Raw genomic sequence first — 19,074 nt, 5'->3', positions numbered from 1 at the left:
GGGGCCAGAGCCACCTGCCAGGAACCCCAGCACCGCGCCTCGCTGGGAAGGGATGCGCCCGGTGGGCGACCGCCAACCCTGGCCCCCAGGCAGCGCCTCCTCCTCTCCGGGGCGGCCCAGTCCTCACGCCCTGCCGGGGGGCGCGGCCAGAGCTCACTCCTCTGGACCGGACAGAAAGCACGGCATCTGGGGGATGCGCAAGCTGCTCAAATACGTATTTGTTTCGTGGGAATTTTAGGTCAAGGCTAGAAGAGATCAAAAGAAATCCTTCAATGACAGCTTCCGACCATGCGCAAAAGGCTTGTAGTTTAAAAGTAGTTTCCTATAACGGAAAAGAATCTGCAATACTATAGAGATGGATGGATGGATGGGTAGGTAGGTAGACGGATAACGGAATCACTTTGCTATACACGTAAAACTAACACAACGTGGTAAACCTTCATGGTAAAATACTTCAGAAAAAAAAAAATTAAAAAAAAATAAAAGTGGTTTCATCTTCAGTAATCTCACATCTGGAATGGAGGAAAAGGGTCGTTTAAGAGTAAGAATCCTCTAGAGAGCTCAGTCCAAAGGAATAGGTGAGCCACGTCTGTGTGTGTCTGTGCGTGTCTGTGGGTGTGTGTGTCTGTGTCTGTGTGTGTCAGGCACTCAGTCATCTGCGACTCCATGGACTGTAGCCTGCCAGGCTCCTCTGTCCGTGGGATTCTCCAGGGAAGAATACTGGAGTGGGTTGCCATGCCCTTCTCCAGGGGATCTTCCCCACCCAGGGATTGAACCCGTCTCCTGCATTGCAGGTGGATTCTTTACCATCTGAGCCACCTGGGAAGCCCGAGAACCACATATATACATTTAAATATTCTAGCAACCACTTTAATATGTTTTAACAATAGGTGTTCAAGAAATATTTTAATTAAAAAAAAATCTGGCCACACCACACGGCTTGCAGGATCTTTGCTCCCCGACCAGGGGTTGAACTTGTGCCCCCTGCAGTGGAATCACGCGGTCTGACCTCTGGACCACCGGGGAAGCCCCTAGGAACCACTTCATACAGGTAAAAAGAAATAGGTGAAATTAATTTTAATACATTGTATCTAACCTAATGGATACCAAATTATTTCAATGCGTACTAAATATTAAAATATTTTACATTCTTTTCTCATATTAAGTCTTCAAGATTGGTTTGCATTTTCCACGGGCAGCACGTTTCAACTGGAACTGCCACATTTCAAGTGTGGTCGTCAGTCACACGTGGCTGGCAGCTACCACGCTGCACAGAACAGGTACCGATCATGAACCATGAAAACCCCTCTGTGAATAAACACCACCAGCCATCTTTTTAGTGACCCTGAATACAATGGATATTTTAGCAATGAAGAAACAAATCCAGTGATGCTCAAGGAACTAAACATACCAGGAACTCAAGACAAACTCCCTTTCATGTCAGTCCAGCCCAGAAAAGCAACAAGGGTTAGAGAAGCACAGTTACAGCAGGGGAACGCTGCTGCGGTGCAGCGACGGGGAGGTCTGGATTCTCTGCACCGAGGGCTGGGTCAGCCAGGACGTGCAGGCGGGCCAGGCTCCCCGCAGGGAAGGACGGTAGGGCAAGGCTGGCGCTGTGCGCCCCCACATGCAAGGCAGACAGAGACGCCCGACCCACCTCACACATTCAGCCCAGGGGGCTCTGTCCTAAGAGGAAGAGGCGCCCAGAGGGCTGAAGCAGGAGAACGTGCCCAGATTAGACGGCAAGGACACGACTGAGTGCGCAGACGCGTGCCTGTGTGGGAAGCCAGGTGTGTAAGAACCGAGACTCAGCTCCCGGTGCTGCTGCAGGTGTGAGCACAGGACCGGCAGGCTAGTGCGAGGGGCGCTCAGAGCAATCCCAGGAATTCAGCACCCCAGGACACTCAAAGCAATCCCCCGGGACTTCAGCACCCCAGGGCGCTCAGAGAAATTCCCCAGGATTTCAGGACCCCAGGGGCTCAGAGAAATCCCCCAGAACTTCAGGACCCCAGGGTGCTCAGAGAAATCCCCCAGAACTTCAGGACCCCAGGGGCTCAGAGCAATCCCCCAGGACTTCAGCACCCCAGGGTGCTCAGAGAAATCCCCCAGAACTTCAGGACCCCAGGGGCTCAGAGCAATCCCCCAGGACTTCAGGACCCCAGGGGCTCAGAGCAATCCCCCAGGACTTCAGGACCCCAGGACACTCAAAGCAATCCCCCAGGACTTCAGCACCCCAGGGCGCTCAAAGCAATCCCCCAGGACTTCAGCACCCCAGGGCGCTCAGAGCAATCCCAGGACTTCAGCACTCCAGGACACTCAAAGCAATCCCCCAGGACTTCAGCACCCCAGGGCGCTCAGAGAAATCCCCTAGGACTTCAGGACCCCAGGGGCTCAGAGAAATCCCCTAGGACTTCAGGACCCCAGGGGCTCAGAGAAATCCCCTAGGACTTCAGGACCGAGGGGCTCAGAGAAATCCCCCAGAACTTCAGGACCCCAGGGGCTCAGAGAAATTCCCCAGGACTTCTGGACCCCAGGGGCTCAGAGCAATCCCCCAGGACTTCAGGACCCCAGGGGCTCAGAGCAATCCCCCAGGCTTTCAGCACCCCTGGGGCTCAGAGAAATCCCGTAGGACTTCAGGACCCGAGGGTGCTGGGAAAGTAATAATATACCAAGTGAGCACAAAATGCTACCAGCTTTATCCCTGACTCCTGCCACAGACTCACAGCTCCTGACAACTCTGAAGCCCATGGAGAAAAAGTACGGAGAAACGGGACCCTCACCGAGAGGAATGAGCCGACTTGACCCAGGTGGCTATGTCCATGTGCTGGCTGAGCCCCTGCATCCGCCACGCGGCATCTGCCCAGGACATGTGTACACGGGGACCGTGTGACTCGGTGGTGGGGGCTTCGCAATGTGGTGAGAACACAGAGGAGGGCTCAGTCACCTGTGATTCCAGGCAGGACCTGTGAGCCTCCTGTGCAGGGGAGCCTTCCTGTGTTCCCCACCTCTTGCTTACAGGAAATAGGTCTCATTCTGCCTCTATGACCTTCCAGAAATTCCAAACAGCAGGTCCAAACAGCTGCTAATCAGGGAAGAGAGGGGACTGGAGATGAGAGAGGAGCAGTCAGAAACAAGGGGCCTTGAGGCAGGGTCCCGGGCCCCTCAAGGGGCACACACAGCAGGGTCTCTGAGCGGCTTTCAGCTGCTGAAACCACCACGTGGGAGAAGTTAACTGTTCGCTGCCCAGAAGCACACAGACCCCAGAGCAGCTGGAACCAGGTTTTTGATGCGGACTCCCGATGACCTCACCACCAACCAATCGGAAGAATGCCCTCCAGCTGATGGCTCCCTCTGAACCATTACTGTAAAGCTTCATGCTACCTGCCAGGCGGAAACACACAGTTTTTTAGGGCATTAGCCTGCTGTGTCCCCTTTTGCCTGACAAACCAATAAAACTATTCTCTGTTACTTCACCCAAAACTCTCCAAAATTTCCAAAATCTGCAAATCTCCAAAAGTTTCCAAGATTTAATTTGATGTTGGGGTACAAAGGCCAGATTCAGCTTCAACAGTCCGTGAGAAAAATACTGGTGGTAAGATACTCGGTAAGATGCTTCATACAGTTCAAGAAACAAGTCTGGTGTAACTGTCAATGCTGGTCTTTACTTTGCTTGGAAAGTTTCTACCGTAAATAAGCAGGTAAGCAGAGATAACCATAGGTGAAAGTGAAAGTGAAAGTCACTCAGGCCAACTCTTTGTGACCCCATGGACTACACAGTCCATGGAATTCTCCAGGCCAGAATACTGGAGTGGGCAGCCTTTCCCTTCTCCAGGGGATCTTCCCAGGGATCGAACCCAGGTCGAATCAACACCAATTTCCACTTTTTTGATGTTTAAATATGTGTATCAGGAAAATCTGATGACATTAGAAAACCAATCAGGGGCTTCCCTGACGGCTCCGTGGTCTAGAGGCCAACTGCCAGTGCAGGAGACAAGGTTTCAGTCCCCGATCTGGGAGGACCCCACAGGCCGCAGGGCGACTGCACTCAGGAGCCGCAACTACTGAGCCCTGCTCTAGAGACGGCGCTCGGCAACAGGAGGCGCCACGCCAGTGCAAGGCCCATGCATCACAGCTGGAGAGGAGCCCCCACTAGGGAACTGGAGAAAGGCCCACACAGCAAGGGAGACTCAGCTCAGCCAAAGATAAATAAGTTTAAAAATCAAAACAATAAGAAATCTCCATAAAACTGCAAAACATTATCACTACTCAAATTTAATAAGCAGTATGTCTCCGCACAGTTCAGAACAACGGACAGCAAAATGACAACAAAAATTCCAGTTGTGTTGTTGACCACAATGGGTGTTTCCTCCTGTCCTGGTTATAGAAGGAGGCTGCTATTTAAACAAGCAGTCCCAAAATAAGAAAGTCTGATTATTACTAAAGTAAGGAGATGTGTTTGGGCCAACTGAAGTACTCTGTTAGGACCCTTTGTCAAACTTTGGATAATTATAGCAATCCCAAATATCAAATAATTTCAGAGAACGGGGTAGAATGTTCTAGGCCTACATTATCCAATAGAAATATACTGCTAAGCACACGTGATTTTAAGTTTTACACTAGCAACATTAAAGAAAAAGAAACAGCTGAGATTAATTTGAAGAATATTGATACATTTTATTAACCCAACATATCCAAAATATCATTTCAGCATGTAATCAAAATTAATGAGATATCTAACTTTTTTTCATACAAAACCTTCAACATTTGGCCTGGATTTCACACCTACTGCTGCTGCTAAGTCACTTCAGTCGTGTCCGACTCTGTGCGACCCCATAGATGGCAGCCCACCAGGCTCCCTCGTCCCTGGGATTCTCCAGGCAAGAACACTGGAGTGGGTTGCCATTTCCTTCTCCAATGCATGAAAGTGCAAAGTGAAAGTGAAGTCGCTCAGTCATGTCCGACTCTTAGCGATCCCGTGGACTGCAGCCTACCAGGCTCCTCCATCCATGGGATTTTCCAGGCAAGAGTACTGGAGTGGGGTGCCATTGCCTTCTCTGCCTACAGCTCATCTCAATTTGGAGCAGCTACAATTCAAGTGCTCATTAGCCAAATGTAGCAAGTGGCTATAATATTAGCAAAGACGGAGACAGTTTCATTCTGTGGTGAAGATTCTAAAGAGCAAAGTGGTTAGGGGGTGGGTAAACTGCCAAGCCAGGCCTAGTTTGCTTCTAACTCCCGACCAAACGTTCGTTCTATTTAATCAGACCGTCGGCCCTGCGATTTACACCCAGGAGACACAGACAGTATCAAATTAAGGCAGGCCAAGGACGCCCAGGATGCAAGTCACTGTCAAGAGAGAGTGTGAAACCAGAGCTGACTGTCAAAAGACCATGTCTGGCTGAACCAAAGGACACCCAACAGCAAGTCAACAGAAGAGACCCTATCTCAACTGGTAAGCCTGGATGCTTTGTTTTGACAAGTCTGAGAACATTACACATATTGTAGGATCCAAACTCCCCATGCTCAGAATAGTGACTGTGAAAATAGCCCAGTGTACACAGATGGGAAGCTTTTTGAGAATTCAAGCTGACGTGACACTGGACAGAATTTCCTACACCCTGACCCTCTACACTGTTGGTAAGACTTACGAAGTAATCGGGGGCTTCCCTGGCGGTACAGTGGATAAAAACCTGCCTGCCAATGCAGGGGACACGGGTTTGATCCCTGGCCTGGGAAGATCCTGCATGCTGCAGCAAGTACCGCAGCCCACGAGCCGAGAGCCTGCGCTCTGCAACAGGAGAGGCCCCACGCTCTGCAGAGCAGCCCCGCTCAGCACAACTAGAGACCCTGTGCTCAGCGACAAGATCCGGCCAAAGACAAAGGAACAATGAAGAAACAAGAAGCAATCTGCAGGAATAAGAAAAGATGCCTCGTTTAAAAGAAAATACTCTGGCCCAAAAGAGGAAAGGGAAATTGTCGTATGTTAATTATTGTTAAAGCAGGGTGATGGATACAAGGCTATTTATTATGTTAAATGATTCTTCCTTCCTTTATGTATAGGTGAAAGTTTCCACAATAAAAAGTTTTGTTTTTTTTTTAAAAAGGTGGGAGGAGGGAGGGGGGCATAGTCCTCCTTATAAAAGAGGAAGTTTCCTAGTGTCAGAGCCCTGACACCAGGACAGATGTATCAACTCTGGCATTCTGGTGATAATTCCAAGAGCACTTGAAAATGTGCAGATATTTCAATTTTAAGGAAACGACTAAATGGAGAGCAGAAGGAAGGAAAAGAGGGAAAATATTTTTAAAATGCCCACAACCCCAACGCCTTGAGAAAATTCAACATACACCCTCTGGACCATCCCGGTCTGCATTCATTGAAACGTGTATCACAGCCTCCAGCCTGATGAAGTGAGGTGACAGGCACGGGGCTGCTCTCCAGGCAGCGGGCCTGCCTCGGGAAGGACTGCCTTCCAGGTGGTTCTCAGCGGGAGGGTCAAACTCTGGGCTGGGCAATGATGGATATGGTTCGACAGCCCCTCTGAAGATTTAAATCCCGAACCAGCGCTCCCGGGGACAGGGCAGTGGCTGCTGTTCAGTCCCTGAGTGTGTCCCACTCTTTGCAACCCCAGGGACTGCAGCACACCCAGCTCCTGTCCTTCTTTACCTCGTGGAGTTTGCTCAGATTCCTGTCCGTCGAGTCGGTGATGCCATCCAACCATCTCATCCTCTGCTGCCCCCTCTCCTTTGGCCTTCAGTCTTTCTCAGCATCAGAGTCTTTCCCGATGAGTCGGCTCTTTGCATAGGGTGGCCAAACTACTAAATATTCCAATGAATATTTAGAGTTGATTTCCTTTAGACTTGACCGGTTTGATCTCCCTGCAGTCCAAGGGACTCTCAAGAGACTTCTCTGGCTAGTGGACCTGACTCATCCAGGGTCCTGGACAGAAGGACCTTGAATTCCTGCAGCTGGGATCCCAGGACCCGACTGACTCCTCATTTCTCTTTGTCTCCAGCTTGTGAAAGCAACCAGTACCCTTCTTACAAACACGGTTTTCTCACTTAAGGTGGACAGAGTTCCCATCTGTTGTTTGAAGTAAAGAACTCCGATAAGAGTAATAACAAATTTTCCACCAGGTACTGTGCTAAAATTTTGATTGGCATTAATTCATTTACTCCTCAAACACTCCCATGAGGTAAATACTACCACTGACTCCATTTCAGAACTGAGAAACGGGAGATCCAGGCAGATTAAATAATATATCCCAGTTTACAGCTACTGTTTGTTGAGCTGGGATTTGAACTTAGGCTAGTGGATCTTGCCATTTTGTCGAAAATCATAAAACCTTCATTTAAGCTGCTTTCTGGCCTGCTTTTTTCATTAACAATATGTTAAGAATGTCTTTGCATGTTGGAAAATACATCTTTTGTTAATAGCCACAATGAATTTCATAATTCAACCAAGGGTCTCTTCCGTTGGGATATTTAGATTGTTTTACATTTTCAGTATCATGAATATGGCTCTAATAGCTGCCCTTTTAATCTGAAACCGCATCCAATTTACAGTTAGGTTAACTTTCTGGCATGGGTTTGTCAGGTCAAAGGACGTGTACCCTTTTTCCCATTCTCAATTATGTATAGTACAGTAAGGGTATTTGTTTTCACAGCTTGTTAAGAAATATAAAAGGGAACAAAGTCAGCTTTTCTTTGAGAAAGGCTGTTTCTGCCTTTGGGCATTCCTGTGTGCTCAGAAAGGAGACAATCTGCTCAGCTAAATAAGAAAGAAGACTCTGTTTTTAAATGTTAATTGGTGAAGGATAATAGGATTTCCCAATCAACACCAAGTACAGTTCAAGTCCAGTGTTTGAGGAGCTCTACTGCATCACAATCCCTGAGGCAATTCTAAAGGGCTTCGCTCAGGGATGACTGTGGAAAAGGTGAGTTACAAGCAAAGACGTTCCAGTGACTCTTGGCCTCTTTCCTTTGCACTGGCTGCTTCTAAAGCCAGAAGAGACACCAGTGAAAGCAACACAGTGATGTGACTATCGGTGCGTTTATATCTCCCATGAAATTGAGGGTCTCTAGTTCCTTTTCTCAGGTCACTCCGGTGTGGTAACTTCCTGAGGAGATCGCACTATTTCCTATTTTGCTCTATACGGACTGAAACCCTCTCCAGCTGAATACAAAACCACACTTCAACCTAGACCTAACTGCTGGCTAACGAAGGCTGATGCTCCATCCGAGACGAGCGGGAAGCCTGGGAGAAAGGTGATGGCTGAAAGCATCCACCCCTCAGAAGGGGGCAGGTGGAAAAGACAAAATATATTCGGATGTGTGGCCGGGGCTGCGCCCGTGTGACACTGGGCAGCAAACCGGACACTGAGCGGTCCTTTTGGAGACCGGATAACTGAAGGCAGAAAAGTACGAACACCAGTCCAAGATCCCTTGTGAATCTGAATTTGAATATCTAGGGAAAACTAGTTACTCAGTAACTTTTATCCACTCAGACAGAACATAATTTAAAAAGAAAATGTTTGTCCTAAAACTAGTATCAGGACACAGACTATATTAGCACAGTCCCGGTAACTAACTCAGGCAGAGGCTGGCTAGGCTGACGGTGATTTTCTTGCAGCGACAGATAAGAAAGGGACAAGACAAGCAAGTGTTAACCAAACACAATTCCAGGGAAGAGAGAGACAGCAGGCCCAGGAAAGTAAAGGGTATGAAGGCAAAATGAAGCACGCCCAGAAAGTTCAGGGAATCAGAAAAAGGTAAGAACATAAACATCAGAATGAATCAAGACATGCTACGTATTACTCTAACTAGTTTCGTCCTATTCGGCAACCCCCTGCCCCGCCCCCAGTCAGCAGTCAGCCCAGCTCTTGGGGGAAAGTGAGCGGAGACAGAGGAGGGATGAGAGCGGCTGTGGAGAATGCAAAGAATCCGCCTGCAGGACACACGGGTCCGACCCCTGATCCCAGAAGATCCCACGCGCCAGATGGACTAAGGCCGAGTGTCACAACTCCTGAGCCCAACAGCTGAAGCCCCATACAGAGGAGCCACCAGTGAAGCCCTCACGCCACAGTTAGAGAGCAGGCTCCTTTCGGCACAAGCCGGAGCCGCAGTGAACACCGGGCGCAGCCGATCAGTGAAGAAAAAGAAGAACGAGCGCCAACAGGGCAGGATTCACCTCCCACGTGAAGCCTCCCTGCAGAACCAGGAGGGTAAGGGATCGTGCTTGCCGCCTCCTCAGAGGCGAGGTGTACAAGTCTGGCCGAGCCCAGCAGGGCAGAGTCTCAGGGGACACCGCTGGTCTCCCCGAGGGGCAGGACTCACCGAGGGCGTGGCTGCAGCTCCGGCAGGACTCCGTCAGGCTGACGATGATCTGCTGCAGGTCGGCTCTGGGGGGCGTCGGCGAAGGGTTGGGGTTTTTCCAGCCATTGCATTTACAAGATTCCTCTGCCTAATAAACGAATAAAAAGATAAACAAAATTACATACTAGACAGCAAGGAACTGAATGTTTTACACATAAATAATACACACCAGTCACAGGACAGCAACCTTCCCCACTCCTGACTTAATAATGTTCTCTGTATTAGCAGGAAACAAAAGCAGAAAAAAGGCAAAGAGGGTGTGTGACTCAGGCATTTTGTTTTGTCGTTGCTTTTTGGGTTTTGGTTTCTTTTCTGCTGATCCTGCCTCACAGAGAGAGGACTGTGCCCTCCGCTCTGGTATAACGGCCCCAAGCGAGCATCCACAGAGTCCATCCATCAAGCTTTCCGAAGGGAAAACCCAGACTCCTGAGGTCCCCGCAACACGTGGGGCGCCGGCGACAGCTCTGCCCACGGGACTGACGGGGTCAGGGACCCCGGGGCCACTGGAGGGGCGCAGCACGTGAGGACACCCTAGCCGGCTCCTCCCAGTCCCCGCCGGCTCCTCCCACTCTCCCACCGGCTCCGCCCACACCCTCATGGGCTCCTCCCACTCCCTCGCCGGCTCCGCCCACTCTCCCACCGGCTCCGCCCACACCCTCGTGGGCTCCTCCCACTCCCTCGGAGGCCCCCAGCCGGACACGTGGAGAGGGTTCCTCGTAGAGGCCGCGAGTTCTCCATCCAAGAATCTCCCAGGTTTCCCACACCAGAGCTCTTTTTAGTAACGCTTGACAAAATCTTTCTTAACGTTTCCCACTTACTCTTCATATCTCCCCACCTTCTTAGAAAACAATGAACATGATCAAGTGCTTCTGTGATGACCTCGGTTATGAAGCAGAGGACAAGAGTGGAAAGGTATGATTATTCCCGATTATTCTACCGAGTACCACTCTGGGTCTTCACGGGTCAAAAGGTGTGGAGGGAAATGCGGCAAGCTTGCACTGAATGACACCAACCTTTACTCCACTCACTGACTATCCTTTACCACAACAGCCCTCCCTTATTGAAAGCTTCAAATCTGCTATGGCTGAGAAATAAAAATATGAATTGCTAAAACAACATGAAACACAGGCTGATTCACTCTGGGTTAACAGCCCTCTGTGTACACCGTCCCACACAGGAGTCACAAGTGGCTACTGGGCGCCTGCAATGTGGTCTGTGCACACCGAACACATTGCAGATGCAAGGTACACAACAGAGTTAGAAGACTGGAGTAGAAAGAAGTAATCTCGACAGTTTTCATATTCATTACGTGCTGAAATGTCAATATTTTAGATACACCGAGTTAAGAGATATTAAAATCCATTTGACTCGTTTTTTTCTTTTTTTAATGTGGCTACCAGAACATTTAAAATCACACATGTGGTTCACACTACACTTCTCCTGGACAGCACTGGCTTTAAAATAAACTGCAATAGATTTTTGTGCTTGGGCTTTGTGTTAGATCTTTCGTCCCCTCAGACGTCTTTTCTCCCTGGTTTGGATCTCCCAGCCCTCCAGCCCCTGGTGTACCAGATGGCTGAATTTAACAGAAGTCTGAAAATTTCAGAATGGCTGCTGCCTTGCCCTCACATGGAAAATTCTCCAAGATAGAGTAGTTTCTGAAGTATGTGCATGTAGAGGAGAGTAAGAAAAGAAAGAAGAAATAACTGGCAAGGCAGGAAGGGTCAAGATGCAAGAAGGAAAACCTGCTTTTGATGGCAAGTCCCACCTGACTGCTCCTCACAATGAGGATGGGGAGGATGGGCCGAGGAAGGACCTCCCACCAGCGACCCCAGCAGAGCAGCCCCCAGTGCCTAGCTCCAGGGACCCTCCTTGGTCTGGTCAGGCACCAGGCAGGACCTACTGCTACCCACATGCTCTGATACTAGGCTAACCTGGGACCTGAAATTCTCTGAGGCAAGCCATCTGCGTCTGAGAGACAAGAAGGTCTCCAAGGCCATGTTCCTGAGGTGAGGCTCATGAGAGTTTGCTCTCCAGAAAGCACCCCACAATCTCAAGGGCTGGGGGAGACCCCCCGCATCCAATCCTCTTCTCGTGGTGGGCCAGCGGCCCTCGCCTCCAGCTGTTTTGAGCAGTTGGTCTGATTCAGCTGCCCTTTCCAAAAAAGGCCTTTGGCTGGAGAAAAACAAGTGATGACAGAAGAAGCCAATTCAGGAGAGCGTGCCAAACCTAAAAGGAGACAACAGCGATGGCCAGAAACCTGGAGTCCGGAGAACTCATCCTAAGTCAAGGACTTTCGACACCCGCCGAGGGTCTAATCTGTGCCGGCTATGTTTGCTGGGTACGGAAGGAGCCAGAGGAGACCCTGCCGGTCCCGGGGGAGCAGCCGCGGGGGCAGCAGGGGTGGCAGACGAGCGACACAGGTGAGCACAGTGTACAGGCTGTCAGAGAGGGACGGTGCTGGGAAAGCAAGACGGGCGACGGGTCAAGAAGGTCTGGGAACAGGGAAGTCAAACGCACGGTTTTAACCGGGACTTTTAGAGACGGGGGCATTCAAGCAGAGGTTTGCCGATGAAGCTCGCTGGCAGAAGAGCAGCCGAGGCAGAGGGAGCAAACGCGTGTGTGCTCAGCAGAGCGCAGCGCCCGGGCGGGCGGAGCTCGGGGCAGGAAGGCGAGAGCTGCGGGGGGGGGGGGGGGGGGGCCCACGGAGAAGGCCTCCTGAGAACGCTGACGCCCGGTCGCTCGTCTCTTCCCCTCCTCTCAAACAGGAGTGGAGACAGAACACAAGGACTTGAGGCAGGGTGTCTGCAAGCATTTTCTTTCCCTTTCCCTCTTCCCTTTAGTCATTAGGGTCAAGCATCCCCCCTTTCTTTCTCTTCCTAACTAGCAATCGTTGCAGGGGGTGGCGCATCCCCCCACTTCCCTGTCACTAATCTGCATCAGTAAATCGTCTTACTTCCTTCTGCTTCTAACTTCCAGTCCAGGATAATGAAGCTCCTATCCCATGGACGGAGGAGCCTGGTAGGCTACAGTCCATGAGGTCGCTAAGGGTCGGACACGACTGAGCGACTTCACATTCACTTTTCCCTTTCATGCACAGGAGAAGGCAATGGCAACCCGCTCCAGTATTCTTGCCTGGAGAATCCCAGGGATGGCAGAGCCTGGTGGGCTGCCATCTATGGGGTCACACAGAGTCGGACACGACTGTAGCGACTTAGCAGCAGCAGCAGCATCACACGGGGAAGCACATTAACTACAAATACGACCCAGCACTTACAAATCTCTGAGACCTGGACAGAAAGGAAGGCCGGCACCTTACCCAGGGCCCACCGAGTGACCACAGGATGCTCCCGGAATTGTCGTAAAGGTGTCAAGCTGCCTAGTCAAGGGTTCCTGACTTGGCAAGGCTGAAGGCTTATGTTGGGTGTGGAGTCATGCGGATAATGACCAAAGTTCAGTCCGTCCTCAGTCTGCCCCAGCGACTTCTGCAGCTTTTGACAGACACGACGGATTTTGCATCTGGTCACGGAAGTAACCACAGCCGCGGTCTGCTTCACGGGCAGGCCGGCCTGGGAAGGAAGGACCCTTGGCAGGAACCCTGCCGTATGGACCAGAATTAAACCCACCAAAGGCCGCATCTGTCACTCCAGACGCTTACAGAGACGCTGACCTAGTTAGGCAGGCCAGCAGGCCTTATCAACCCTGTTCGCTCCACAGCTACGAGGAGAGCCATCAGCCCGACAAGACAGCACTTCCTGCGGCAGAAGTCTGAATCCACAGGTAAGAAAGCCCGTGGCCGTGCTCTGGGCGGGACGTCCCCACGGCTCCTCCCACGGCGCGCAGACAGCCCGGCTCGCAGCACGGCTACCGGCGGGCTCTCTGCGTTTGGAGGGCAGGTGGGGGGCGGGGGTGAAGCGCGCAGGGAGGAGAGGGGAAAGGAGACGAGCCCTGAGCCTCTCCTGCTCCGCACGCCCCGTCTACTCCCTCCTCAAACCCTGAGCACCCACCGCGTGTCCCTCCCGAGCCGGGACGCTGAGACACCAGAACCCTCTCTTCACAGGAGATGAAGACGCAGCCCAGTGGCGCTCGGCCTTAGGGGCCCTGGAGTCACTGCAGAACTTCCTCAAAGAAGTAAAGCGGCGTCTGGGAGCGCAGGCAGGGCCAGAGGGAGGCGGGCATCCGTCTTCTCTAAGCGAGTGATTAAATTCTCCCAGACAAGCCGGTGGAAGGAGACTGGATCTTCCTGCAGCAAAGTCCCAGGACCGGGATTTTCCTTCAGGATATGCTGCTTCCTCCTATCCTGGAGGCGCGCAGAAGGCAGGGATGGGGACCTGGAGAGCGGGGAGAAGGCAGCACCGCGCTCCGCCGCAGAGGCTGGCAGGAACCTGGGGGAGGCGGAGGGCGTCCGGGAGGACTCGGCCGCTTCCCCCGCGGCCCCCGGCACCTGCCCCCGAAGCCCACAGCAGCGACGGGGCAAGGAATGTGTTTGCCAGCAAAGTGTTTCATCCTGAGCTGAGGTTGGCAGACAGGCGGCAGGGGACAGCTCACAGTATGAGAGCTACGTTCAGGAGGGTGGGCCTGGCAGCGATGTAAAGGCGATTTCAAATCTTAACTTCAACATCAGCTAACTGTATGAATCTGGGGTAAATCCTTTAACCTTAAGCTTCCTAATCTACAAAAGGAGCACAAACTATCCATCCCACAAGACTGTTAGAGGCACGAAGGAATGAATGTGGCTAGGCACTGAATGGATGGAAGTGGTAATGAAGACGCTGGTGACATGGTAGGAGAGCCCTGTGAGGTGAAAGATTAGCTGAGACCAGAGCTCTGTAAGTCATGATCAACTATGTTAATACTTTAAAGCAAGGACCTGAAGAGGAGGCAACCAACAAAAGTAGCTTGAAGATCCTGGCCCCGAACACTGTGGAATCACAGCACTTACTGAACAAAAGATTGGACAGCTTACAAACGAAAAGTGACGCTCCTAACATACATGATCCAGCAATCCCATTCCTGGGCATGAATCTGGAGAAAACTAATTTAAAAGATACGTGCAAACTAACACAATATTGTAAAGCAATTATCCTCTAATAAAAAAAAAAGTTATTCCTAACTTGAAGTCACTTGCCCACTTAATATTAAACAACAAAAAAGATATATGCATCCCAACATTCACTGCAGCACTATTTACAATAGCCAAGACATGGAAGCAATTTAAATGTCCATCGACAGAGGAATGGGTGAAAAAGATGTGGTACATATGCACAATACATACTGGAAGGGCTGAAGCTGGAGCTGCAGCTCCAATACTTTGGCCACCGGATGCTAAGAGCCGACTCACTGGAAAAGACCTTGATGCTGGGAAAGATTGAAGGCAGGAGGAGAAGGGGACGACAAAGGATGAGATGGTTGGATGGCATCACCGACTCAATGGACATGAGTTTGAGCAAACTCTGGGAGACAGTGAAGGGCAGGGAGGCCTGGTGTGCTGTAGTCCACGGGGTCGCAAAGAGTCAGACACAACTGAGCGAAGGAACAAAAACAACAAGCATACATGATGGAATATTACTCAGCCATAAAAAAGAAAGAAAGAAAGAATACCATTCGCAACAACATGGACAGACATAGAGATTGTCATGCTGAGTGAAGTAAGTCAGAGACAGAAAGATAAGTATCATATGATATCACTTATATGTTGAATCTAAAAAAAAGGTACAAATGAATTTATTTACAAAACAGAAATAGAGTTACAGATGTAGACAAGAAACTTACTGTTACCAGTGGGGGGAGAGATAAACTGGGAGACTGGGATTGACATCTACACACACTACATATAAAACAATAACTCATAGCACTCAGTATGACAATCTCTATGTCTGTCCATGTTGTTGCAAATGGTATTCTTTCTTTCTTTTTTATGGCTGAGTAATATTCCATCATGTATGCTTGTTGTTTTTGTTCCTTCGCTCGGTTGTGTCTGACTCTTTGCGACCCCGTGGACTACAGCACACCAGGCCTCCCTGCCCTTCACTGTCTCCCAGAGTTTGCTCAAACTCATGTCCATTGAGTCGGTGATGCCATCCAACCATCTCATCCTTTGTCGTCCCCTTCTCCTCCTGCCTTCAATCTTTCCCAGCATCAAGGTCTTTTCCAGTGAGTCGGCTCTTAGCATCCGGTGGCCAAAGTATTGGAGCTGCAGCTCCAGCTTCAGCCCTTCCAGTATGTATTGTGCATATGTACCAACACCCTTTAATGACTATATGGGAAAAGAATCTTTTAAAAGTGTGAAGATACACATATGTAACTGATTCACTTTGCTTACACCTAAAACAATATTATTTATCAACTATACTTCAATTTTTTAATGGTTTTAAAAAAATAAGGCTAAATATTTGTGCTGACAAGGAACGTCTCCAGGTCCTGTGAATGGCAGCAAAGATAAACCCACAGAATAATATGGAGCATAATTTGATGTATGTTTGTTAAATGAATAAGCAATTTCAAATATAGGAATGTGGATATACAGAGGAACTAGAAAGATACACACTTATGGGAGGGGCAAAAGTTGGGGAGGGGAAGGGACATTCCCTTTGTATTCTATATTCTTCTCTGGAGTTCATATGCATGGATTGATTGCTAATTTTCTTTAACATTGATTCCTCTGAAGGAAAAAATGTAATGTTTTTACGTTCCAGAGAGATTCCAGCAACAGTCACAGAGGCTGAGCACACACAAGGAGGGTGGAGACCGCATCCTCATCAAGGACCACGTGTGAGGTTTCCGGGGTCCGACACCCGTGTCCCTGCGGCGCGGCTCATAAGCCCCCTCCCCTCACTGAGGTTCAAGCCAAGACAGGAACAAGCTTCCAGTTCTTGGAGAAAAGGATACGGATTTTCAGCGATAAAAATCTTAACCTCATGATTGCAACAGACTTTGAGCCGGGAAGTAAAGTCGATGCCTCTTCTGTCTTAATATGACAGAAGACGGCCGTGTTCTCAGGGGCCTGAGAAGCGGCTCGGTCATGAACCTCACGGCAGGCAGCGTCTCCCCAAGACCCCTGCATCCCCTCTGCTCCATACAGGGAGGGTACAGCCCCACACTGAAGCCACTTGTGACAGGAGAGCTTAATAAATTGCACAACAAGAAACTCCGATGATTTAGAAAGTAACTAAATAAAGGACTTTTCTTTCAAAAGTGGCTAACCCTGCTTCCTCTGCTGAGTCTTGGGAACCCAGTAGCTTTTACAAAGTAGGTTTTTGTTTCTTTTGTTCAGAACAACTGAGACTTTTCCCAAATAAACAGAAAAATTCCATGAAAACTAAGAGAAGGGTGAAGGGAGGGCGAGAAGAGAGGACAGAGAGAGAAACCCTGAAGTGGGAAAGCTCTGTCAGCCGCGGGGCTCCTGACCGCTCTGCGGCCCTCAGACAAGGCCAAGGTAAGCCGCGTCGTCAAATACTCTCTGCATTCAGAGACTGAGTGTCAAAGGCGGGGAAAGAATGCTAAACTATCTAATGAGGAATTCTTTTCTAGTGATTCCATGTTATAATCATATTTTGGAATATTAGGTAAAACATTAAAACCAATGAAACTTTTCTTTCAATTTTTTACGTGGTGAATACTTGTCCCCCAAAGTTTATGACCACGTGGAACCTCACAAAGGGACCTTGTCTGGACACAGGATTACTTAAGGATCTTGAGACAAAATTAACCTAGTTTAGACTGGGCCTTAAAACCAATAACTGGTATTCTTATAAGAGAAGGGAGAGGGAGATCTGGACACCAAGTCACTCACACATATGGACGACGCCCTGCGGAGACAGAGTCTGGAGAGGAGAATCTATAAAACCAAGGAGGGAACTTCGTGGGTGGTTCAGGGGTTAACAACCCACCCTGCAAAGCAGTGAACACGGGTTGGATCCCTGGTGCTGGCCAAGACTGCCAGGAGCCACCAGATGCTAGGAAGACGCCAGGAAGGGTTCCTTCCAGACCCTCCAGAGCCCTGCCCTGCTGACACCTTGCTTTCAGACCTCTGGCCTCCAAAACTGAATTAAAGGAACTTCCTGATAATGTTTGTGATCATTTTTTATGGCATTCCGAGAAAATTAATGCAAGTGGCATAAAATAGATAAGAACCTGCTGTATAACACAGGGAACTCCACTCAATACTGTGTACTGACCTACATAGGAAAAGAATCTAAAACAGAGTGGATATATGTGCAGGCATAACTGATTCACTTTGCTGTACACCTGAAGCTAACACAACATTGTAAATCAACTCTAATAAAAAGTTTAAGAATACTAGTGGCTATTAGGAAATGTTAAGTTACAGACACATGTTCACGTTCTATTTCTGTTGACGTTGCTGCACTAGAGTTTAAAGGAAATTCACCCCCCAAACCCAAGTCTTCACCATGGAGCCTAACTGCTTAGGTATAGAAGAGTCCCCATATTTCTTAAACGCTTCTAAGTGATGAAAGTTATACCCAATTGAAATATCTGGAGGTCTCACTTGTTTCTGGATTTTTCACGTTGGTGGGATAAGAAAAGTACTTCTTACATGTGTACCAACATCACAGGACACAGTGAACCCTAAGTGCACCGTACTTTCAACGTATGCAGGACCTACGGCCCAGTTTACGAGAGAGGACGTACTAAGTCCTGAGAAAACACTCAGCATCACCCCTGATGCCAGCAGCGCATTTTCTGCCAAGCGCCCCAAGCTGCCTGCTACCTGTCCTCCGCCTGGGCCTCCCTATCTCCCTTCCAGATGTTCTGGCCGCCAGTGTTCTCTGAGATAAGAGGGCTCCCTTCAAAACACCTTAATTAGACCAGACGGCTGCTGGCTCAGGGAACTCCCAAGTGGGTTGGCCTTGCAGCTTCAACAAAGTATCAGCTGCAGGACAACCTTGCAGGGAGTGACTGTCAAGCCAATTACTGTGGCAGCTACGACCCGGGCATGGGGGGCGGGGGGAGAGCTCATCCCCCAGGAGCCCGTCTCTGCAGAGCAGCAGCGCCAAGAGAGAAAAGGCCGCCTCAGTGCTTCCGACAAGCTGACAACAAGCTGACGGAATAAAAACAGTCTCTGCCCCAGCAGGATCCAGGGTGAGAGGTCAGAGGATGCAGAAGCCAGGACAGAAGGAAGCAAAACTGGATAAACAAGTAACCGTGACCCAGATGGCAGGCAGACAGGGAGCAGGGTGCTCCAGGCGCGAAGAGTCCTGGTTGGCACCCCAAGGAGCTGCAGCCAGAGCGCCAGGCCCTCCAGCAGGACGCCATCAGGCTTAAAATGCGAGAGAGTCGTGTTTGCCGGGGAAGTTAAACCAGTGACAGGGAATGTCCCACACAGACGGGACGTTCAGGGAGTAAAACTGACTCCAGCGTTACGGCATGGGGTAAACAGCCACTTACTTGGACACACACTCCCGTCTCACCCTGTGTGAGAAAGGGGTTTATCACTCCCGTTCCTCGGGAGAGAAAGCAGAAGCTCTAGACGTTAAGACACCTCCCTGAGTTTGCTCAGTCCACCCCACAGAAGCACCGGCTGTGTTCAGGTCCTGCGGTTGTGTACGTGCATGTGTGTGTCGGTTTTGCTACCTCTCTGTTCCAGGCTGGACAAAAGCAAAACGTTCAAAGGTTCAGAACAAAAACCATAATGGGATACAACTCCCCCCCACCAGGATGACTGCAACCAAAAGAGCAGGT

General features: G+C 49.9%; 1 protein-coding gene across 7 annotated transcripts in view; it reads right to left on the bottom strand.

The window, feature by feature from the left end:
• The window catches only part of KAT2B (lysine acetyltransferase 2B), a 96,675-nt gene that overhangs the window by 61,322 nt on the left and 16,279 nt on the right, over positions 1-19,074 (bottom strand). For all 7 annotated transcript variants that reach the window (XM_081559437.1, XM_081559415.1, XM_081559459.1 and 4 more), the window contains exon 2: positions 9,334-9,460. Coding sequence is in view for 1 of the 7 variants with exons in the window: in XM_081559407.1 (XP_081415533.1) it covers positions 9,334-9,460 (127 nt within the window). In the remaining 6 variants the exon portion in view is untranslated. The remainder of the gene's footprint in view (positions 1-9,333; positions 9,461-19,074) is intronic.

This window comes from Giraffa tippelskirchi, chromosome 2, assembly GCF_054371585.1.
Source record: "Giraffa tippelskirchi isolate mGirTip1 chromosome 2, T2T-mGirTip1v1.2.pri, whole genome shotgun sequence".
NCBI classification, from domain to species: Eukaryota; Metazoa; Chordata; class Mammalia; order Artiodactyla; family Giraffidae; genus Giraffa; species Giraffa tippelskirchi.
Note: the sequence above shows the minus strand (reverse complement) of the source record. Positions and strands in the feature narration are given on the sequence as shown.